Source organism: Cebidichthys violaceus, unplaced genomic scaffold, assembly GCF_023349555.1.
Source record: "Cebidichthys violaceus isolate CVI_PGR_0920_01 unplaced genomic scaffold, fCebVio1.0.p SCAF_57, whole genome shotgun sequence".
Lineage (NCBI taxonomy): Eukaryota > Metazoa > Chordata > Actinopteri > Perciformes > Stichaeidae > Cebidichthys > Cebidichthys violaceus.
Window position 1 is genome coordinate 1197283 of NW_027176783.1, and position 20646 is coordinate 1217928.

The 20646-nt window shown below is 41.7% G+C and overlaps 1 protein-coding gene across 1 annotated transcript; it reads right to left on the reverse strand.

Annotated features, from left to right (window-relative positions):
* Nucleotides 1-2723: 2723 nt before the first annotated feature.
* LOC137888697 (peptidase inhibitor 16-like) lies at nucleotides 2724-18297 on the reverse strand. The gene is made up of 6 exons (XM_068732133.1): nucleotides 17819-18297; nucleotides 10678-10828; nucleotides 10118-10185; nucleotides 9914-10023; nucleotides 6175-6266; nucleotides 2724-4564 (listed from the first exon to the last, which is right to left on the reverse strand). The coding sequence occupies exons 1-6, from the start codon at nucleotides 18089-18091 to the stop codon at nucleotides 3885-3887; spliced, it is 1374 nt and encodes a 457-aa protein (XP_068588234.1). The 5' UTR covers nucleotides 18092-18297; the 3' UTR covers nucleotides 2724-3884.
* Between the last annotated feature and the right edge of the window lie 2349 nt (nucleotides 18298-20646).

Consider the following 20646-nt stretch of genomic DNA (forward strand, 5'->3'; position numbering starts at 1 on the left):
ATGTAAATAAACAAAGTAGTGAAATACATGTTTTCTTTCTACTAGTCTGAAAGAAGACGAGTTAGAGAATCAAAGCTCTTATCTTCACCAAGAATAATACATCGTAATTTATTTGTTGATTAGTAAAAATACTATATTTGGAAATGCTCAAGTATAAGTACCTCAAAATTGTACTTCAGTACAGTACTTAGTTATTTTCCAGCACAAACAAAAACTGGTCTTTCCTTCAGGAGACCGCTGATCAAGAAGTCAACGTTGATTTATTTCTTCCATACTTTCCGTACTTCAGAAAAGTCACTGAGGTAGTTATTTTAACCCAAACCAACATCTTTTCTGAAACCTAAGTAGTCTAGTTGTCTCAACCTAACTAAGTAGTTTAGTTGTCTCAACCTAACTAAGTAGTTTAGTTGTCTCAACCTAACTGAGTAGTTTAGTTGTCTCAACCTAAGTAGTTTAGTTGTCTCAACCTAACTGAGTAGTTTAGTTGTCTCAACCTAACTAAGTAGTTTAGTTGTCTAAATATGATATTATAATAACTGTTGCATGAGGATACCTCCTGGTGAGATGTTGAAAATAGAATAAAGGACATTCAAACTTGGTCTGCGGTTAACAATAGTTGAACATTTTTATTCATCTGCCGACTATTTTCTGAATTACCAATCAAAGGGTTTGCTCTATAAAACATCAGGAGATGAAAACACATTTTAAATAGCTTGGTTTGTTTGAGATAAATAATAAAAAAGACAAATTCAATCTCCATACAGAACAAAAGCAAGAAGCTCCAGGAGGAGAAGAGGAGGAGGCCACGTCACCATTCATCGTCTCTGTTTCTCCTTCACTTACTCAACTTTCTCTAAACCCAAATCTCTCTCTTCCTCCATCTCTCTTCATTTCTCTCTCTCTCTCTGTTTCTCCTCTAACACTTTCAGTACAAACACTCTCTGCCTGGAGGAAGGTGGTTGTTGTTGAGGTCATCAGAGTGTCCACTGCAGTGGGAGTCTCACTCTGTGGCTGGAGGACCCAGACAGGGTCGCTACAGGATGCTACAGCTCTGCACTCTGTTGGGAGCTTCTTCCCTCACAATCTTTAGAAGACATGGACTCTTTATGACGAGCTCTTGTGAACACAAAGAGAACTGGATACGGTTCTCTACACCGCAGTTTTGAAGCCTTGAGTTCGGCATTTTGTCCGTCGCCATCTTGTTTTTATCAACTAGTGAACAGGAAGTGACCATATGTGGACTGAGGAGGAGTGACGTAGTAGAGACACCGTATACGTCTCTGATAGAGACCTGTCAATCAGCGTGTAGCCCCGCCCCTAAAGCATCCCCTGCTTTATGGTCTGTCTGACTCTAAATGGAGCATAATGTACTAAATGAACATCATGCTGTATTGAAGAAGACTGTAAACTAGAGATTGAGACCATAAACTCATGTTTACAATGTTTACTGAGGGAATAAATCAAGAGAGAAGTAGAGTCATTTTAGACTAGACTTCTATACAACCAGAGGAGTCGCCCCCTGGTGGACAGTATTAGAGGTTGACGAGTACAGAGAACACTTTCACCATCAAGTCACCGACAGAATCAACGTTAATTAGTGACGGCTGTGAAAGCGGCGGATTGAGGGAGAGTTAGCAGCATTATTTGGTCGATCCGGATGTCACAGCTCACAGAGTCACTTGCACCACTAAACATTCACATTCACACACACTCACATTTCTACTGACATAGAAGGGAAACGCTGCACTGAGGAGAGCAGTGCTGTAAGTAGACGCACACAGTAGAGTTCAGTCCTCAAAGAATCAGAGTGCATTTAAACAATCCATTAAAATACGCTGTAATCCACCCTGACAGGATCATTAGGATCCTCTGAAGACCACCGCACAGAAGATAAACAATCCAGACTGCCTCCTTCCATCAGAAACACACACGTGTACTAATTAGCAAGAATCCAAACACACACACACACACACACACACACACACACACACACACACACACACACACACACACTGGGTTGTATGCAGTAATGTAGCACCAGAAATAGCCTGAGAGCAGTTAGCAATGAATATTTCAAGCGCTCTCTTCCTCCTCCACGTTTGTATTTCCGCGTCTCTTTAAACTTCTGACTTCAGTCACTCTCCTCCCTCTTCGTCCTGTCGTCGGTCCGTTTCCACCATCATCATCCTCACTGTGTTCACAGTAAACGAGGATCCGCCGTATGAACACGCTGGGTTGTGAGATACTTTCTCTTATCTCGTTCATAATTATCTTGTTATTTATCTTGTTTATTTATATTTTACACTTTACAGTATTTCCACGTTATCCTACTTTATACTTCAATACATTTGTCTGACAGCTTTAGTTACTTTACACATTCAGATCATTAAAACTAAATATAATGAAGAGATAAGTGATGATGTGTTCTTACAGAAACCAGCAGAATATCAAGTTGTTCAAATGAGCTCCACCTTTCATTTTAATAATGCATCAATATTATAATATTATTGAGACATTCTGCATAATACTCGTGGTACTTTCAATCATTTTCATTCTAATACTTTTGCACTATTACTTAAGTAACAATTTGAACGCATGACTTTTACTTGTAACTGAGTATTTATACACTGTGGTATTAGTACTTCCTGCACTGCTGGACATCAGTTCAGCGAATCAAAACGTGAACAAAGATTCAAATGATGCACAAAATAAAGAAACCGTCAAACTGTGAAAAAGAAGAAATCGTGTTTATTTCTTTATTAATCTTATATACAAACATTTACAGCAGTCTTTGCTAAAGTTATTGAGGACGGTTACTTCCTGTTGTCTCAGACGGTGTAACAGAGATCATGTACATTATTAGAGACTCTGTCCAGTAGCAGTTCCAGTCTGAGACAGTAAATGATGCACAGTGGATATATATGATGAAGAAGAAGAAGGAGAAGAAGAAGAAGCAGCAGCAGGGTCGTCAGTAACAACAAAGACTTTTCAGCACTCATTTCTCCTGCATTCACTAAACACTAGAACACGTGAGATGAAACTGTACGTTGGTATCTGCTGAGCATGAGGAGGCCGTCTGAGAGGCTCTGCTGGTCCTCCTGCTGTGTGAGCGACCTCTCTTTACAGCTCTTCAACCCGTTCTGTGTCAAAGCTCTGACAGCAAACTCACACATCTCAATGTCAAACATGTTTCATTATCCGGCAGCTGAAATTAAACACGTTAGGGGTTGAAAAGCTTCGTCTGTTTTCGGACGTTTCAGTGTTTTTAATTCGTCGTTTTATGAGCTCAACAAAACAGCATCATGATGAACTTCAAAACCCACCTCGGCAAAACAAAAGAAACGTGGAATGAGGACTTTAAAGTCGCCAACAAACAACGTTTTGGAGGAAAATCACTAATCTGATGTTTTTGTAGATGAGGAAACCAATACAATTAGCTTAGCTTAGCACAAAGACTGGAAGCAAAGGGAAACAGCTAGCCTGCTTTCAGAGCTCTGAATCAGGTCTGGCGTTGTGCTCAGGGACGGCTGTCGACCAATCAACAGCTTTGTAGGCAGGATCAAGAACGAGCTGGAGGGATGTCAACGTTAACGGTGAAGGCTAGTGTCGGTAATCTCTAGAGTATGCTAGAACACAACATGTTTAGTCCTGGTCAGTGATATCTTTTGTATTTCCAAGCAGGTCGAAGCAGGTTATGCACCACATCATTCGACCCGGATCTCAGCCCAGACTACATGCAGATATTTTCTGATGAGTGTGAATTATTAATTGACCCACATTACTTCTGAGGAGATGGGGAATGTGTTGGTTACCATGGAGGGCGGGTTAACACGGTAATGTGCAGTCAACGAGGAGTCTCCTCCTCCTCCTCCTCCTCCTCCTCCTCACAGCCTCAGAGTCAGGATCCCAGTCAGACAGACTAACAGAAGGAGAGAAGGTGAGGATGCTGAATCAGCACCGGCGACGCTAACTTTGGTGTTCTGGTATATGTTTTGTTTAACGTCTTTCTCCTTTTTTCCCTCCATCTTATCTAAAGTTTCCTCCATCTTCTCTTCGGTCTTCTCCTCCTTTCCCTGTGGAGTTGAGGGGACTTCTGGAGGGTGGGTGCCCGGAGCAGGTGTATCTGGTGGTTGGGGGTCCTCAGAGTCGCCTTCTGCTGTGGTGGTGGTGGTACTGGGAGTAGCAGTGGTGGTGGCAGGCTGGACATCAGGGTCAGTTGTTGTAGGGAGAGGAACAACTGCCTCCTCCTCTTCCTCCTCTTTAGGCTGGAAGGAGGGGCCAGATGTTCCTGGAGGAGGAACAACTGCCTCCTCCTCTTTCTCCTCCTCAGGCTGGAAGGAGGGGCCAGATGTTACTGGAGGAGGAACAACTGCCTCCTCCTCTTTCTCCTCCTCGGGCTGGAGGGAGGGGCCAGATGTTCCTGGAGGAGGAGCAGTTGCCTCCTCCTCTTCAGGCTGGAGGGTGGGGCCAGATGTTCCTGGAGGAGGCACAACTGTCTCCTCCTCTAAATCCATCTCCTCGTCATCATCTTCATCATCGTCGTCCTCCTCCGCCGTGTCAGCAACTAGACAACAAACAACAGAAGGAAATACGTTTCAAAACTTTCACAGATCTTCTCGTGACAATGAACAGACTTTAAAAGTTACTATTAGGAAGCATTAAGAATAACTCTCTTTACTGATGGAGGTCTGATAGAGGATCAGGACTAAACTGAGACTGGTTCAGGACCAGATAAAGGCCAAGAAGCAGCTGTCTGGACGTGAAACCTGCAGAACCAGAACTGAACCTCTTGGACTCTAACCTTATTTTTAGGCCCTCAGCTTGAAAATAGCAAACTCATACGATAATGAGGCTATTTTCATACTTTAATACTTTTGGTATTAAAATAACCCTAACACTTGTGAGATGTGTTGATATGTGTAAATATCAGTATATATGTTACTGGTTAAGAGTAAATTAAGATGGCACACAGCACAAATTGAAGCAAAAAAGTAATTTCAGGATATTTCTTTATTAGAAATCATGTAGATATGAGCTTTCCAGCTCTCCCAGATCATAGAACTATATGTTGAGGGTCTCTAAACACATGTTTACTTTGATAAAGTGAAGCTTTATCTAGTACATCTTGATCTAGTACGGAGAGGTCAAACGAGGTCAACCAAAATGTAATTTTGTTCCAGCTGTTCCATTGTAATTTTATATACTATATAATTATATATTTCACTTCTTTTATCACTAATAGTGTTTAATCTATCCATATGCAGCAGTTTGGCATCATGTTGAGAGCCTGGATCCTCTCTGAGACTGTTCATGTTTGTCATCCATGGGATTTTATCGTCTGAATTCCAGTTTTTTTTATCCTCCAAAGCCTTTCAGCCTGTGTGAAGGGCCGATTTGACCCAATGAACATTCCATAGACGCGTCACAGCCTGCTCTGTTGAGACAACCTAACGTGACTTTGACTAACGGATTCTGTCATTCAATCAGAAAATAAAAACTACCCGAGTGTCAAATTTCTCAAATCTGATTTGCTGATACGTATAACCCCGCCCCTTCTGCTAGCAGCGCACGAGACACACGACGGCAGCGCCGGCTTTGAATCCACACAGAGGGGCGTCCGATGAACAGATAGACAGTAAACATGAACGGATTAATTTTTGTTTTGCTGCAGAACATCTCAAAGTAAGAAGCTGGTTTATGATTATGAGGCTTTGTTTTGTAAGTAAAACTGCGAGGCTGTGTCGTAGCGGAATATGAACAACATGGCTGTGACGTCTGGTCGCTAGCGATCTCCGGAGCTAACGGCTGTTAGCATTGAATGAATTTTTCAAAACGTTATTGTCATAAATGTGTCGAGTGGGTCTGCCTAGGGGGCGCTGTGTGGATCGTGGTTCTTGGTTTTAGACGTAGCTTTGTCACATGTTGTGTTTGGAGTTCGTACAAACAGCTGAGATGACTTTGTAGCGCAGGAGCTGCAGTTTGAGCAGCTATGACGTCATTCTACTCCTTACTGATGAGTGCACGTTATGAGTGAATGAATGTTTGGATGAATGCTCCGCCCCCACCGGGGGGTCGCTCGAGTCCAAGAGGTTTAAAGTCTGTCACACGTGAGAGAGAGAGAGACTATAGAACGGAGGTGAATGTAGAGAGACGGAGGAGTGAGGAGAGTCGTACCACAGAGGTTGTTTTCACACTTCTGGAGGTTTTCCGGACATCTGGAGCACCATTCACCTTCAACAAACGGCCTCTCGTCCTCGTAGTTCCCTCTGAAGACATTTAAAGAGACACTACAGGTGAATGAGGTTAAAACAAACAAAACGATAACACTGTAGAAAGCTTCAGCACACAGAGAGGAATGAAGGTGTGAAGTTTGGTGGATGTCAGAACTACTGAAGTGGAGATTTCTGGATCAGAGTGTGAGAAAAACTCCATTGATAGAAAAGCTCCTTTAAAGAGACGTTTAGTTAAAGTCCAGACATTTAGAAGAGTCTCCAGGTGAAGAGGGTCACAACATGAACTAGTAGATATCACCATCAAACTTCACCACTTCATCACTCACAGCAACACCAGCAGCTATTCTGTTACAAGTTCTATGAAATGTTGTGTTTAAATATGCAAATGAGGCGTTATGTAAAGGTAACGTTTGGTGAATTTAGTAGAAATCTACATACGTAAACAAACAAAGAAGTGAAATAAATGTTTTCTTTCCTCGAGGAAGATAAATAGACCAAAGTCTCTAAATGGACCACTCTATGAAAAACAATGTCTTCACCTTTAGTGTCTCATATTAAAAGACACAAAGACGTCTCATAAACCAAAATATAAATAATTACATTATAGCTAGATATATTAAATTAAACATGAACACAAACACTGTGAAGAAAGGTTTTTAGTCCACAAGGTGGAGCTCTTCTACCAGAAGTGAAACAGCAGGAGTACTATCACTGGTACTATGTGGAGTCATTAACAGTAGAGGAGACGCTGGGTAGCATCAGTAGTATCAGTAGTAGTAGTAGTAGTACTGACGCTGGGTAGTAGTTGTAGTATCAGTATCAGTAGTAGTAGTGCTAGTTTTAGTAGTAGTAGTATAGTACTGTTGTTGTGGTAGTAGTACTGACGCTGGGTAGTAGTAGTAGTAGTAGTACTGACGCTGGGTAGTAGTGGTAGTAGTAGTAGTAGTAGTACTGATGCTGGGTAGTAGTAGTAGTAGTAGTAGTAGTAGTAGTAGTAGTACTGACGCTGGGTAGTAGTTGTAGTATCAGTAGTAGTAATGCTAGTTTTAGTGGTAGTACTGTTGTGGTGGTAGTAGTAGTGATAGTAGTAGTAGTAGTGATAGTAGTAGTAGTAGTGATGGTAGTAGTAGTAGCAGTAGTAGTAGTAGTGATAGTAGTAGTATCAGTAGTAGTAGTAGTAGTGATAGTAGTAGTAGTAGTAGTAGTATCAGTCGTAGTAGTAGTAGTAGTAGTATCAGTAGTAGTAGTATCAGTAGTAGTAGTAGTAGTAGTATCAGTAGTAGTAGTAGTGATAGTAGTAGTAGTAGTAGTAGTATCAGTAGTAGTAGTAGTAGTAGTAGTAGTAGTAGTAGTAGTACTGACGCTGGGTAGTAGTGGTAGTAGTAGTAGTAGTAGTACTAACGCTGGGTAGTAGTGGTAGTAGTAGTAGTAGTGCTAGTTTTAGTAGTAGTACTGTTGTGGTAGTAGTAGTAGTAGTAGTAGTACTGATGCTGGGTAGTAGTAGTAGTAGTAGTAGTAGTAGTAGTAGTAGTGCTAGTTTTAGTAGTAGTAGTAGTAGTACTGACGCTGGGTAGTAGTGGTAGTAGTAGTAGTAGTAGTAGTGCTAATTTTAGTAGTAGTAGTAGTAGTACTGACGCTGGGTAGTAGTGGTAGTAGTAGTAGTAGTAGTAGTGCTAATTTTAGTAGTAGTAGTAGTAGTACTGACGCTGGGTAGTAGTGGTGGTAGTAGTAGTAGTAGTAGTACTGACGCTGGGTAGTAGTGGTAGTAGTAGTAGTAGTAGTAGTACTGACGCTGGGTAGTAGTAGTAGTAGTAGTACTGACGCTGGGTAGTAGTAGTAGTGGTAGTAGTAGTATTAGTACTGACGCTGGGTAGTAGTAGTAGTAGTACTAGTAGTAGTAGTACTGACGCTGGGTAGTAGTTGTAGTATCAGTAGTAGTAGTAGTAGTAGTACTGACGCTGGGTAGTAGCTGTAGTATCAGTAGTAGTAGTAGTACTGACGCTGGGTAGTAGTGGTAGTAGTAGTAGTAGTAGTAGTAGTACTGACGCTGGGTAGTAGTAGTAGTAGTAGTAGTAGTAGTAGTACTGACGCTGGGTAGTAGTAATAGTAGTAGTAGTAGTAGTAGTAGTAGTAGTAGTAGTAGTACTGATGCTGGGTAGTAGTAGTAGTAGTACTAGTAGTAGTAGTAGTAGTACTGACGCTGGGTAGTAGTTGTAGTATCAGTAGTAGTAGTAGTAGTAGTACTGACGCTGGGTAGTAGTTGTAGTATCAGTAGTAGTAGTAGTAGTAGTAGTACTGACGCTGGGTAGTAGCTGTAGTATCAGTAGTAGTAGTAGTAGTAGTAGTAGTACTGACGCTGGGTAGTAGCTGTAGTATCAGTAGTAGTAGTAGTACTAGTAGTAGTAGTAGTAGTACTGACGCTGGGTAGTAGTAGTAGTAGTACTAGTAGTAGTAGTAGTAGTACTGACGCTGGGTAGTAGTGGTAGTAGTAGTAGTAGTAGTACTGACGCTGGGTAGTAGTGGTAGTAGTAGTAGTAGTACTGACGCTGGGTAGTAGTGGTAGTAGTAGTAGTAGTAGTAGTACTGACGCTGGGTAGTAGTAGTAGTAGTAGTACTGACGCTGGGTAGTAGTAGTAGTGGTAGTAGTAGTAGTAGTACTGACGCTGGGTAGTAGTAGTAGTAGTACTAGTAGTAGTAGTACTGACGCTGGGTAGTAGTTGTAGTATCAGTAGTAGTAGTAGTAGTAGTACTGACGCTGGGTAGTAGCTGTAGTATCAGTAGTAGTAGTAGTACTGACGCTGGGTAGTAGTGGTAGTAGTAGTAGTAGTACTAGTAGTACTGACGCTGGGTAGTAGTAGTAGTAGTAGTAATAGTAGTACTGACGCTGGGTAGTAGTAATAGTAGTAGTAGTAGTAGTAGTAGTAGTAGTAGTAGTAGTAGTAGTAGTAGTAGTACTGATGCTGGGTAGTAGTAGTAGTAGTACTAGTAGTAGTAGTAGTAGTACTGACGCTGGGTAGTAGTTGTAGTATCAGTAGTAGTAGTAGTAGTAGTACTGACGCTGGGTAGTAGTTGTAGTATCAGTAGTAGTAGTAGTAGTAGTAGTACTGACGCTGGGTAGTAGCTGTAGTATCAGTAGTAGTAGTAGTAGTAGTAGTAGTAGTAGTACTGACGCTGGGTAGTAGCTGTAGTATCAGTAGTAGTAGTAGTACTAGTAGTAGTAGTAGTAGTACTGATGCTGGGTAGTAGTAGTAGTAGTACTAGTAGTAGTAGTAGTAGTACTGATGCTGGGTAGTAGTTGTAGTATCAGTAGTAGTAGTAGTAGTAGTAGTAGTAGTACTGACGCTGGGTAGTAGCTGTAGTATCAGTAGTAGTAGTAGTAGTAGTAGTAGTAGTAGTAGTAGTAGTAGTACTGACGCTGGGTAGTAGCTGTAGTATCAGTAGTAGTAGTAGTAGTAGTAGTAGTACTGACGCTGGGTAGTAGCTGTAGTATCCGTAGTAGTAGTAGTAGTAGTAGTAGTACTGACGCTGGGTAGTAGCTGTAGTAGTAGTAGTAGTAGTAGTAGTAGTACTGACACTGGGTAGTAGCTGTAGTATCAGTAGTAGTAGTAGTAGTAGTAGTACTGACGCTGGGTAGTAGCTGTAGTATCAGTAGTAGTAGTAGTAGTAGTAGTAGTACTGACGCTGGGTAGTAGTTGCAGACGAGGTAGGAGACTCTCTCCCAGTCCAAACCCTCCATGTTGTTACAGAGATGGAACGCACAGCCGACTCTGTGTGTGTCTGCCCACACCATCTGTAACACACACACACACACACACACAATTCAGACCCTGTCCAGGTATACAAATGTGTGTATAAATATATACGTCTATGTATTTGTATCTGACCTGTGTATAGTGTCCACACATCTGGTCTTCATCACAGCTGTTGTTTTGGAAGTCATAGTCCAGATGTTCTATATGAGTCAATTACATTACAATATATTATATATATATATATATATATATATATATATATATATATATATATATTTAATTATCTTTCAAATGAAGTACTAATACCACACTAAAATACTACATTACAAGTAAAAGTCCTGCATTAATAACTTTACTGAAGTAACAGTAGAAGGTACTTAAAGTATTCAAAGTGTCCGCTGAACAGAATGTTATTTCCTCACATAGTTCTTCTATGGTTGGATTGTTCTTACTTTGCATTAACTTAAAGTGGAGACGGTCACACAGCAGGTGTGTCTTCATCCATCATGTCCTGTTCTACAGCTGTTAGCTAGTTTGAGTCCAATGCTCGCTCTCTTCTAGCTCTAGTTTTGGTCTCCACCAAACACGGAGTGAAATACCTGAATGCTAGATGCTGACTGAAAGAAGATATTTCTTTGAGATGGAGGACCAGCTACTGCAGAGTTTGGTTCTACAAACAGCCCCGAACTCACCCAGAAACCACTTCTCCAGAGCCTCTCGGAGGTCCAGAGGCCCGGTACCGACGTACAGGTTCTCTCCGGTGTCCTCCAGTTCTGGGTTGTGGTTCCAGATGCACTTAGCAGCGTAGCCCTCTGCGATCACCTTCAGGCTCGGGTCCCATCTCTGCAGAGAGCCACCAGAAGTTTAGGAGAACAGAATTCAGCAAAAATTATGCTGCTGAGGACTAAACAACCAGACAAAAGATTCTCTCCTTTAGAAAATATTGTGAAGCAGACGTTTAAAATGTGCCGAAACCCCGACTGAAAATACATAACGGCAAGTTCAAACCGATAGTTGAATGCAGCATTGTCAGTCCCGCCCTACTGTGCTGCGATTGGCAGATTATCTGGGGACAAGAGTCTTTGGTATGAAGTTGATTAATTTCACTCACTTAGTGGCTAGTTAGCTAGCTAGCTTGCTAATTCCACGTTCATGCTACTCTGGTTACAGGATGCAAAATGTACTGAAAAAAGATCAATGTTTGGTAGAAAGCCCTGAAGGAAGTCTTGCAAAATGAGCCGAACATTCGAGCCAATGAGGTCTAAGCCAATCACAGCACAGCAGGGCGGGACTAGGTGGACCACTGAGAGAGAGAGAGAGAGAGAGAGAGAGAGAGAGAGAGAGAGAGAGAGAGAGAGAGAGAGAGAGAGAGAGAGAGAGAGAGAGAGAGAGTTCATATCCCATCTGTGTTTTATGTTTCCCTCTTAAACCTGCTTTTAATTAGCATGATGATTTTATTGTGTCGCTGTTTGTGATTTATTACGTTTTATTAAATCGTGTGGCATTGTTTCATTATATGACACGCTTTATCACTTATATAATGTTATAAAATCAACCACAGATCGTTGGTGCTGATTCAGTGAACCGCTTAAGTTTGATGATTTGTGAGACGTTCAGTGAATTTAACAGCCGGAACAGCTGGAAGAAAATATTGTGGGAAATATGATGTATTTAATTTCATATCGAGGAAATGTGTAAAAGATGTGCAGGAAGAAGGAAAGTCAAGAAACATTTAAAGTCAGCTGCAGGGATTATCAGAAGGAATCACTGAATTTATAGATATGCATTTCCTGTGAATAATAATCATTTACAGACTGAATCAGGACGATAATCAGAGTTTACATTGAGGCAAGAACTGGGAGGACCGGCTGGTATCTGTGATCTCTCCATCTCTAGAGAGGTAGAATCCCTGTTTCTGTGAATGGAGTCTGGTGTGTTTGTAGAGATCACAGATACCAGCTTCAGGTCTGTCTGACAGCAACGTAAACAGCTGGAAACATTCTAAATATAGCGTTCATTTAAACGGATACCGATTGTTTTAAACTGTCTAAAATATGTCTTGTAAATATTCAACAACAGAAAAGTCCCTGATGAAACTATAGGTCTGTGTTTCTAAAGATCGACGTCTTCAGCAGGAACCAATGGGCCACAGACAGGAAGTCAGACCGTATTTAAAGACGGACCAACGTGTTGCTTTTGTTGACAGTAACAATAGAAAAGTCACCAGCATCATGATTCAAGTTATTTCCTTTATTCTCTGATGAGACGGAACAGATTGACATATTTAACTCAGGCAGTTATGTCCATCATGTGGTTTGAGTCACTGTTGCTAAGATACCGAAAGAATGGACAGTGTGTGTGTGTGTGTGCGTGCGTGTGCGTGCGTGCGTGCGTGCGTGTGTGTGTGTGTGTGTGTGTGTGTGTGTGTGTGTGTGTGTGTGTGTGTGTGTGTGTGTGTGTGTGTGTGTGTGTGTGTGTTTATTTGTCCAGTGATGACACACAACACAAACAATAGTCAGGGGTCTCCTCCACATTCCTGTCTCTCTCCAGGCTCTCTCAACATCTGGTGCCTGTTATGACTCTCGGGTCATGCACACTTACACATACACACACACACACACTTACACACACTTACACACACTCTGTCGGCCATACTGGAGGTCATTCGGTCTGTGAACAGCTGATTTTTGTTTCTCTATGTCTCAACAGAAAAGTCATTGATGAGTTAACTAACCACAGTATCTGTTCAGCTGCCATCACTACACTTGTGATTGATGCTAATGCTAACGTGTACCTCAGAGGCTACGTAGAAATAGAATGACAGGAGTAAAATGGTCGGAGCGGCGGCCATTTTTTATGTGTACTGTTGTCACAGCGACCGCTGTAGCGAGCTGACCAGGTATCAACCTCCAGTTCTTTAAAGTGAAGTCAGAGCTTCATGTGTTAAAGCTGCATTCTCTCTAGTGTCCACCAGGGGGCGACTCCTCTGGTTGTATAGAAGTCTAGTCTAAAATGACTCTACTTCTCTCTTGATTTATTCCCTCAGTAAACATTGTAAACATGAGTTTATGGTCTCAATCTCTAGTTTACAGTCTTCTTCAATACAGCATGATGTTCATTTAGTACATTATGCTCCATTTAGAGTCAAACAGACCATAAAGCAGGGGATGCTTTAGGGGCGGGGCTACACAGTGATTGACAGGTCTCTACCAGAGACGTATACGGCGTCTCTACGTCACTCCTCCTCAGTCCAGATATGGTCACTTCCTGTTCACTGGTTGATAAAAAACAAGATGGCGACGACCAAATCGCTGAACTTGAGTCTTCAAAACGTCCACAAACCAGTTTTAACTGGATAGACTTGTCTGCTGGTCCCGGTCCACCTTTCTGAACCCCTTCTGACAGGAGTTACGTTCTACAGACTGCAACAGAAACAGAAGTCTGTCCTCCCAGTTCAACACGCTGACCTTCATCCTCTCCCAGTTCTCTCCATCTTCTCTCATCTTTTTTTTTAATCCTTGTCTCTTTACATCTTTTCTCTCTCATCCGCCTCTTCTCTTTCCTTCCTGCCTTTTCTTTTTTCCTTCCCTCCTTCCTCGCTCCTCTTCCTCTCTTTGCTCCTCACTCTCTACTTCCTTCACTCCTTCTTTCCTTCCCTTCACTCGTTCTTTCCCTCTTATTTTTTTCTCCAGCTGAAAAGCAGAAAGAAAAAACATGAATGTGGAAATGTCCCAGTGGGGCTTCCATACCGGCGGAGACGGGCTGAGACCTCTCCTGGTCCACACACACGCACGCACGCACACACACACACACACACACACACACACACACACACACACACACATTCCTCTGGGTGCTCACTCATTCACTACCTAATTTTCATTTTTTTCTCTCTCTGTAAACATTGTGTTCCAGCTCTTCGTCTCTTTCCCAACAGTCTTCCTCCTCTGTTGCTCAGCCCCGAGTCGACTCCCTGTCTGTCTGTCATCCAGGATGATTCCTCCTCTAAAGTTCACTTTTCAGCTGGAGGGAAACACCCATGGCTGCAATTTACTCAGCATTTCTGCTGAGCTTTTAGTGGTTCTCCTGTTAAAAAGAGACGATCCTGATGGAGAACGAGGACACCTTTACTGACCGAACAGGGTTCATGACAAGGATCTAAGACTGGAGGAGATCAATGAAACGTCTCAATCAGGAGTCAACCTCCGAAGTCAGAGCTTCACGTGTTAAAGCTGCATTCTCTCTAGTGGCCATCAGGGGGCAGCTTCAACACATGAAGCTCTGACTTCACTCTTTAGAACTGGAGGTTGCTGTCTGGTCACGATTGTAGTTGTTTATTGTCACTTAAATAAATCAGAGATGTTCAGCTATCAAACAAATAAGAAGGTACTTAGGATCCCGTTAGCTTGTTAGCAGACAGCTGAGCCAAGTCCAGCTTTAACCAAAACAACCAAGTCAAGATGGACAAAACTTTGACAGCAATATTCAAAAAGAACAGTCTGCCATTCTCTACGTAGAAGTTACAGCTCTCACATATATTTTTGTATTATCTGTGCGCTGTGAAACCGAACCAGACTAAATAGAAAACTAATCAAAAGTATCGGACTAAAAGGACTGTGGCTCCTGAACGCACCCTTAATGTGAGACGTGTCCTAAAAGGGCCACCGTACAAAGTTTAATCTGTTTTTCTCTCTACGTTTTTCTTGTTGCCAATATTTGATCTGTAATCAGTATTAAAGCCTCACAGAGCCACTAGTGTGTCTACAAACAGAGCTTTAGTCTTCTTTCGTTTTTCACTGGAGCGTTAGAATAAACATTAAATTAACATATATATAAAAAAAGGTTTTCTTTGTATTCAGGACACAAGTGTCCGAGAAAGAAAGGCAGCTGAACAGAAATAGAAAATCAAAGTGTGTTTCATCAGCAAAGGACACGAACACCAGGTCCAAACAAAGATAATTAGAAGAAGACGGAGAGGATTACATGCTGTGTGTTTGTGTTCTGGAGAAACGGAAACAGAAGAAGACGAGCGGATGAATATACAGAGAATTATTAGACTATCAGTTTTATTTCTTTCCTTGTCTCCTTCCTTCTCCTCCTTGTCTTTTTTATCTACCTCCTCCTTCCTCTTCTTTTTTTTTCACCACAATATCTGATCCAGACGTCGTCTCTCAGACACACGCACAATCTTTTTCGACTTTACATATCCGCTGTAGGCTACGCTCAGACATCGCTCTGCAGCTCACACATGGAGACAGTTAGAAGACAGTCGGGACAGTAGAGACGTCTCCAAAGACATTAACAGAAACACAACGTCGATTACATGTTCATTACATGTTTGTAGAAACATCTTAATTTCTCTTTGTTGAGTTTTCATATTCAGGATTGAAACTCCTTAATACATTGGAGTGGTTATTATATTATGAATATTAGTACATGGTATATTCTGTGTATTATGGAAGGTGGGCGACATCAGAAGCTAGAGTCAGCAAAACCAATTAACATTAACACATTAACATCTTTCCTAAACCAGATGAAGTAAAAAACACTGAGTGTTTCTTTAACTGTCCTCCATCGGCTACTAAATTAAATGTACAGTAACTATGATCAAGCCGTTGTGCTAACGTTACTTAGCTTTTAATCCACTGAATTAGCCGTTGTGCTAATGTTACTTAGTTTTTGTACCACTGGGTTAGCTGTTGTGCTAACGTTACTTAGATTTTGTACCACTGAATTAGCCGTTGTGCTAACGTTACTTAGATTTTGTACCACTGAATTAGCCGTTGTGCTAACGTTACTTAGTTTTTGTACCACTGGGTTAGCTGTTGTGCTAACGTTACTTAGATTTTGTACCACTGAATTAGCCGTTGTGCTAACATTACTTAGCTTTTGTACTACTGGGTTAGCCGTTGTGCTCCTGGGTTAACTGGTTCTCTCTGGTTATTTGGCTCAGTGGTTGTGTGCTCGTAAACAGCTTAACTTCACTCGGTGTTTTCTTAAGTTGTTTGCTGTTTGTGTTGTTTGTTGTCTGTTGTTTACACAGCTAACAGGTCTTTTTAATTTGCAGTGATCGACCAATCACCTTACACTTGCATCACTCGTGGTCCCTCTTGTGTAGAGAACCTGCTCTGAAACAGGAGCTACAAACGTCCCTTAATGTCTTTAAAGGTTAATGTTATTTATTGTTTGTCTTCATGTCACATTTATGTTCATACTCAGGATGATTTGCTTTACAAAGCTGTTGTAATGTTAAACTTTTATAAATACATCTGCTTCTTTTAAAGCGGCTGGTCGCTCAAAAAACATATTTTTGTTTCATTCCCCACAGATAGATTCAGAATGACCTGCTGAGGTTTGGACATTCCAGATCATCTCCACTCAATAAAGCTCAGTGACTGAGTCGTGGTGCTGCAAAAATCTGATTAGCGATACTCGAGTGCAGAATAAAGACCAGTCTGTGACGTCTGAGCTCTCACTGAAAACTTCTACTATTCAATTAAAAGCTGCAAAAACCTGCTGTCTCTTCTGGCTGCAGATGTTTTTGACTCATTTATTTATTGTTTGTTAGTTTTAAAATAGTTTGTGCTACTGGGTTACTCTTTTTGCTTCTGGGTTAGCTTTTATGCTAATGCTACTGGATTAACCGTTGTGCTACTGGGTTAGCCTTTATGCTAACGTTACTGGTTTAGCCTTTGTGCTAACGTTACTGGTTTAGCCTTTGTGCTAACGTTACTGGTTTAGCCTTTGTGCTAACGTTACTGGGTTAGCCTTTGTGCTAACGTTACTGGTTTAGCCTTTGTGCTAACGTTACTGGTTTAGCCTTTGTGCTAACGTTACTGGTTTAGCCTTTGTGCTAACGTTACTGGGTTAGCCTTTGTGCTTCAATCTGGGTTCAGGTTGTGATCTTTATTATGATTCTTATTAACAACTTTATGATTTTAGTTTTGTATTTTTTGTTTAATTCTGATCTTCTGAGGTTTTAATACGTTTTATGTTTTTTTAAGTCGTTGTCATCGCTTCCTGTCTTTAATGTCAAGAGTATGTTTTTCTTCTTGTTTGTTGCTTATAAGCCTCTGAAACATTTGAATTATTCGTAAATTAGACTAAAACCACAGACTGTATATAAGAAGTGGACGTAGTTTTTCTCACAACCAGTGAACAGGAAGTGACCACATCTGGACTGAGGAGGAGTGACGTAGAAACCTGTCAATCAGCGTGTAGCCCCGCCCCTAAATCATCCCCTGCTTTATGGTCTGTCTGACTCTAAATGGAGCATAATGTACTAAATGAACATCATGCTGTATTGAAGAAGACTGTAAACTAGAGATTGAGACCATAAACTCATGTTTACAATGTTTACTGAGGGAATAAATCAAGAGAGAAGTAGAGTCATTTTAGACTAGACTTCTATACAACCAGAGGAGTCGCCCCCTGGTGGACACTAGAGAGAATGCAGCTTTAACACGTGAAGCTCTGACTTCACTGTTCAGAACCGGAGGTTGTTGTCTAACTAAAACCAGATTAAGATTAAGAACAAGATTAACCAGCCGATTAATTGCAGGGAAATTCTTGGAAACATTCTTGTGAGGAATTAGTTCACAAAAGATTAAAGATTAAATATTTTGCAGAGTAAACCAAATGCCTTTAGAGTTTCTCCTGTCTGTACTTGTGCATCTGTATTCAGAGAGGAAGACTTCCCCTGACATTTAAAGGACAACATTAACATATTTTTCATCAGTTTCTCATCTGCTGGTTGATTTCGGGGTGATGTTCATGAATAAAATGATACTAAATAAAACATTGTGAGATGAAGGCCGGTGCCGGGTGTCTTACCAGAGGCAGCATGGCAGAGGCGCTGGGAGAAACCTGTCCTCTGTAGTGGTTATGAAGCTCCACCAGCAGCTCCTCCTGCTCCTCGCTCAGAAAGCTCCAGGCTCCAGGAACCACCAGGGCCCCCAGCAGGAGCCATGCCCAGAGAGGGGCTCCCCTCGGCGGGCACCGGTGCCCGGAGGACCCCCTCCTCGGCCGGGGGCCCCGCGAGGCTCCGTCCTGGGTAGTCCTCCGGGCGGAGACCCCCTGGAGCTCCGAGAGGCTCCGCTGGCGCATGATGGGCAATGCAGTCCTTAAGGGGTTGTATCCTGAGGTGGTCAGTCCAGAGTGCAGCTTCAGTGTGTGTGTGTGTGTGTGTGTGTGTGTGTGTGTGTACAATAGACCACTTTAAGAGTACCAGAGTGTGTGTTCCCTTCTCAGTGCCTCTCACTCTCTGCTGATCGCTCTGTTTCTGAGGCGGCTTTTAGAGAGAGGATCCTCCCCTACACACACACACACACACACACACACACACACACACACACACACACACACACACACACACACACACATACACAGTTCACGTTTCACACACTGCACCGACTGGTACGCACCCCCCCCCCGATCTTCTTACTCCATACTGTCCATGTCTATCACTCCTCCTCCTCTATTTCTTTCATTTCCCTTCTTCTTCTTCTTCAACATCAATTCATTTTATTGGCTCAACATTTAAAGAATTCTGTTTCTGTCTCACAGATTCATCTGAAACAACAACACACAGATGTTCATAAGCTCATTGAAAATGAAGACGCTACATCTTTTAATGTTAAAGCTAAAAGGTTCATCTTTTTCAAGTAAAAGTATATAAACTGTGACTGTTCCACTATGATATATTATATATTACATTATTATGACTCATGCTTTCATGTAAAAGCCGGATTTTACTGTTCAGCTGGAGCTCACTTTGAAATATTAACTGTTATTAACGATTATTATGTCCACCAGTCGTAAGCCTGTGGGGAGATCATGCGTACGGTTGTGTGTGTGTGTGTGTGTGTGTGTGTGTGTGTGTGTGTGTGTGTGTCCCTCTGTCTGTCCATGGTTAACCTCTCACACTATACTAGAATCAATATTTTCTGTGCTTATTTATGACTGTTTACCCAAAGACCTCTTGTGTTTTTTTTAATTATATATATATATATATATATATATATATATATATATATACACTCCCCCTCTCTCTCCCCTTTGTGTGTCTCTCTCTTCCTCCCTGTCTCTCGCCCTCTTTGTCTCTCGCCCTCTTTGTCTCTCGCCCTCTTTGTCTCTCGCCCTCTTTGACTCTCTCCCTCTTTGACTCTCTCCCTCTTTGTCTCTCTCTCCCTCTTTGTCTCTCTCTCCCCCTTTGTCTCTCTCTCCCCCTTTGTCCCTCCCTCCCTCTGATTCTGATCCAGTTTGTGACTCACCTACATTTGCGTCTTCTCTGTTGTGTGAAGAGTTTCTCTCTAAATGTTTTTCTGTGTTTACTCAAAGACCTTCTGATTATTTCTTCATTCCAGCTGCACGACGTCACACTGGGCACAACTAGCCAATGGGGAAGCAGGATTTTAGCCAGGTGTCCATCCAATCAGAGCCTCATATGATCTCTACTCACACTCCCAAAGCCGTTTTAAATCAACAGACCCACTTTGTTGTGTCTGTTTATTTAAAATAATCAAATCAAATGAAGAAGAGAGTTTTCTGTTCTCACTGAACCAGAGAACCGAATGTTTTACTGCTTGTTGACTTGTGGTGAAACCACCATGTCCGTCATAAAAGTGAAGTGACATGTAGAAAGATGTTCTTCTTTTGTTTTATAGCTCTCTGAAGAAATAAAGAAGAAACGCTGACGTGTGAAATCTGTGATCAATGAAGAGAAAGAACCACATCTCGGAGAACAGGGAGGAGCCACATCTGTCACATCTGGAGGCCCAGTTACACTGGGACACATCTGATCTGACTCAAAGGTAAACCGCTGACTAAGACCGGACCTCTTGACCCGTCTTTATTGATGCAGTGTTACACCACAACAGCTGAGACAACTCCAGTGTTCCCATTGGCTGGTTCTGTGTGATGTCAGAGTGTGTGGGAGCAATTAAACTCACTTAATTACATCCACATTTCTCTCACATCTTTATTTCGCTCTCTCTTTAACAAGTTTAACCAAAAATTAACCAAAAAATGTCACCACATTTAGTGAAAAACAAGATGGCGTGAGTAAAAGAGCGACAGTCGAACCTCAAAAACAACTGGGTGTAAATGTGAGATTTATTGTGGTATTTTTATGTGTTAAGCGGACGTTAAAGTGTCATGTTTCATGATTTTTTCAGTAAATCTGTCCAACTTTTACACCTCGGCAAAGCTTGAAAACGTTTTTTTCTGATATTTTTAAGATTTTTTTTTTAACGTTTCCACTCAGTTATTTTCTTCTTTTACGCAAAGCTTTCATGAGAACAGGTGGATGGAAACACACCTGCTGACGACACGAGGTGGAAGGAAAAGATACAAGTAAAGAGGAATCAAGGAAACGTGTTTTTCGTAAAGTCAATTTTAGTTGTCAAATTCTGATGGCGGCTGCAGAACCTGATCACAGCCGGATCAACATTGAATCACACCTGACTCACACCTTAATCTCACACCTTAATCTCACACCTGAATCTCACACCTTAATCTCACACCTTAATCTCACACCTGAATCTCACACCTTAATCTCACACCTTAATCTCACACCTGAATCTCACACCTTAATCTCACACCTGAATCTCAACTTAATCTCACACCTGTATCACGGCCTGATCACACTGTCAGACTGTGAA

Coding starts and splice junctions, on each gene's coding strand:
- LOC137888697 (XM_068732133.1), bottom strand. CDS start 18,091: ATGCGCCAGCGGAGCCTCTCGGAGCTCCAGGGGGTCTCCGCCCGGAGG. Junction 10,186..10,677: donor TCTGGAGAAGTGGTTTCTGG/GTGAGTTCGGGG, acceptor TGACTCATATAG/AACATCTGGACTATGACTTC. Junction 4,565..6,174: donor GTGTGAAAACAACCTCTGTG/GTACGACTCTCC, acceptor TTTGTTGTCTAG/TTGCTGACACGGCGGAGGAG.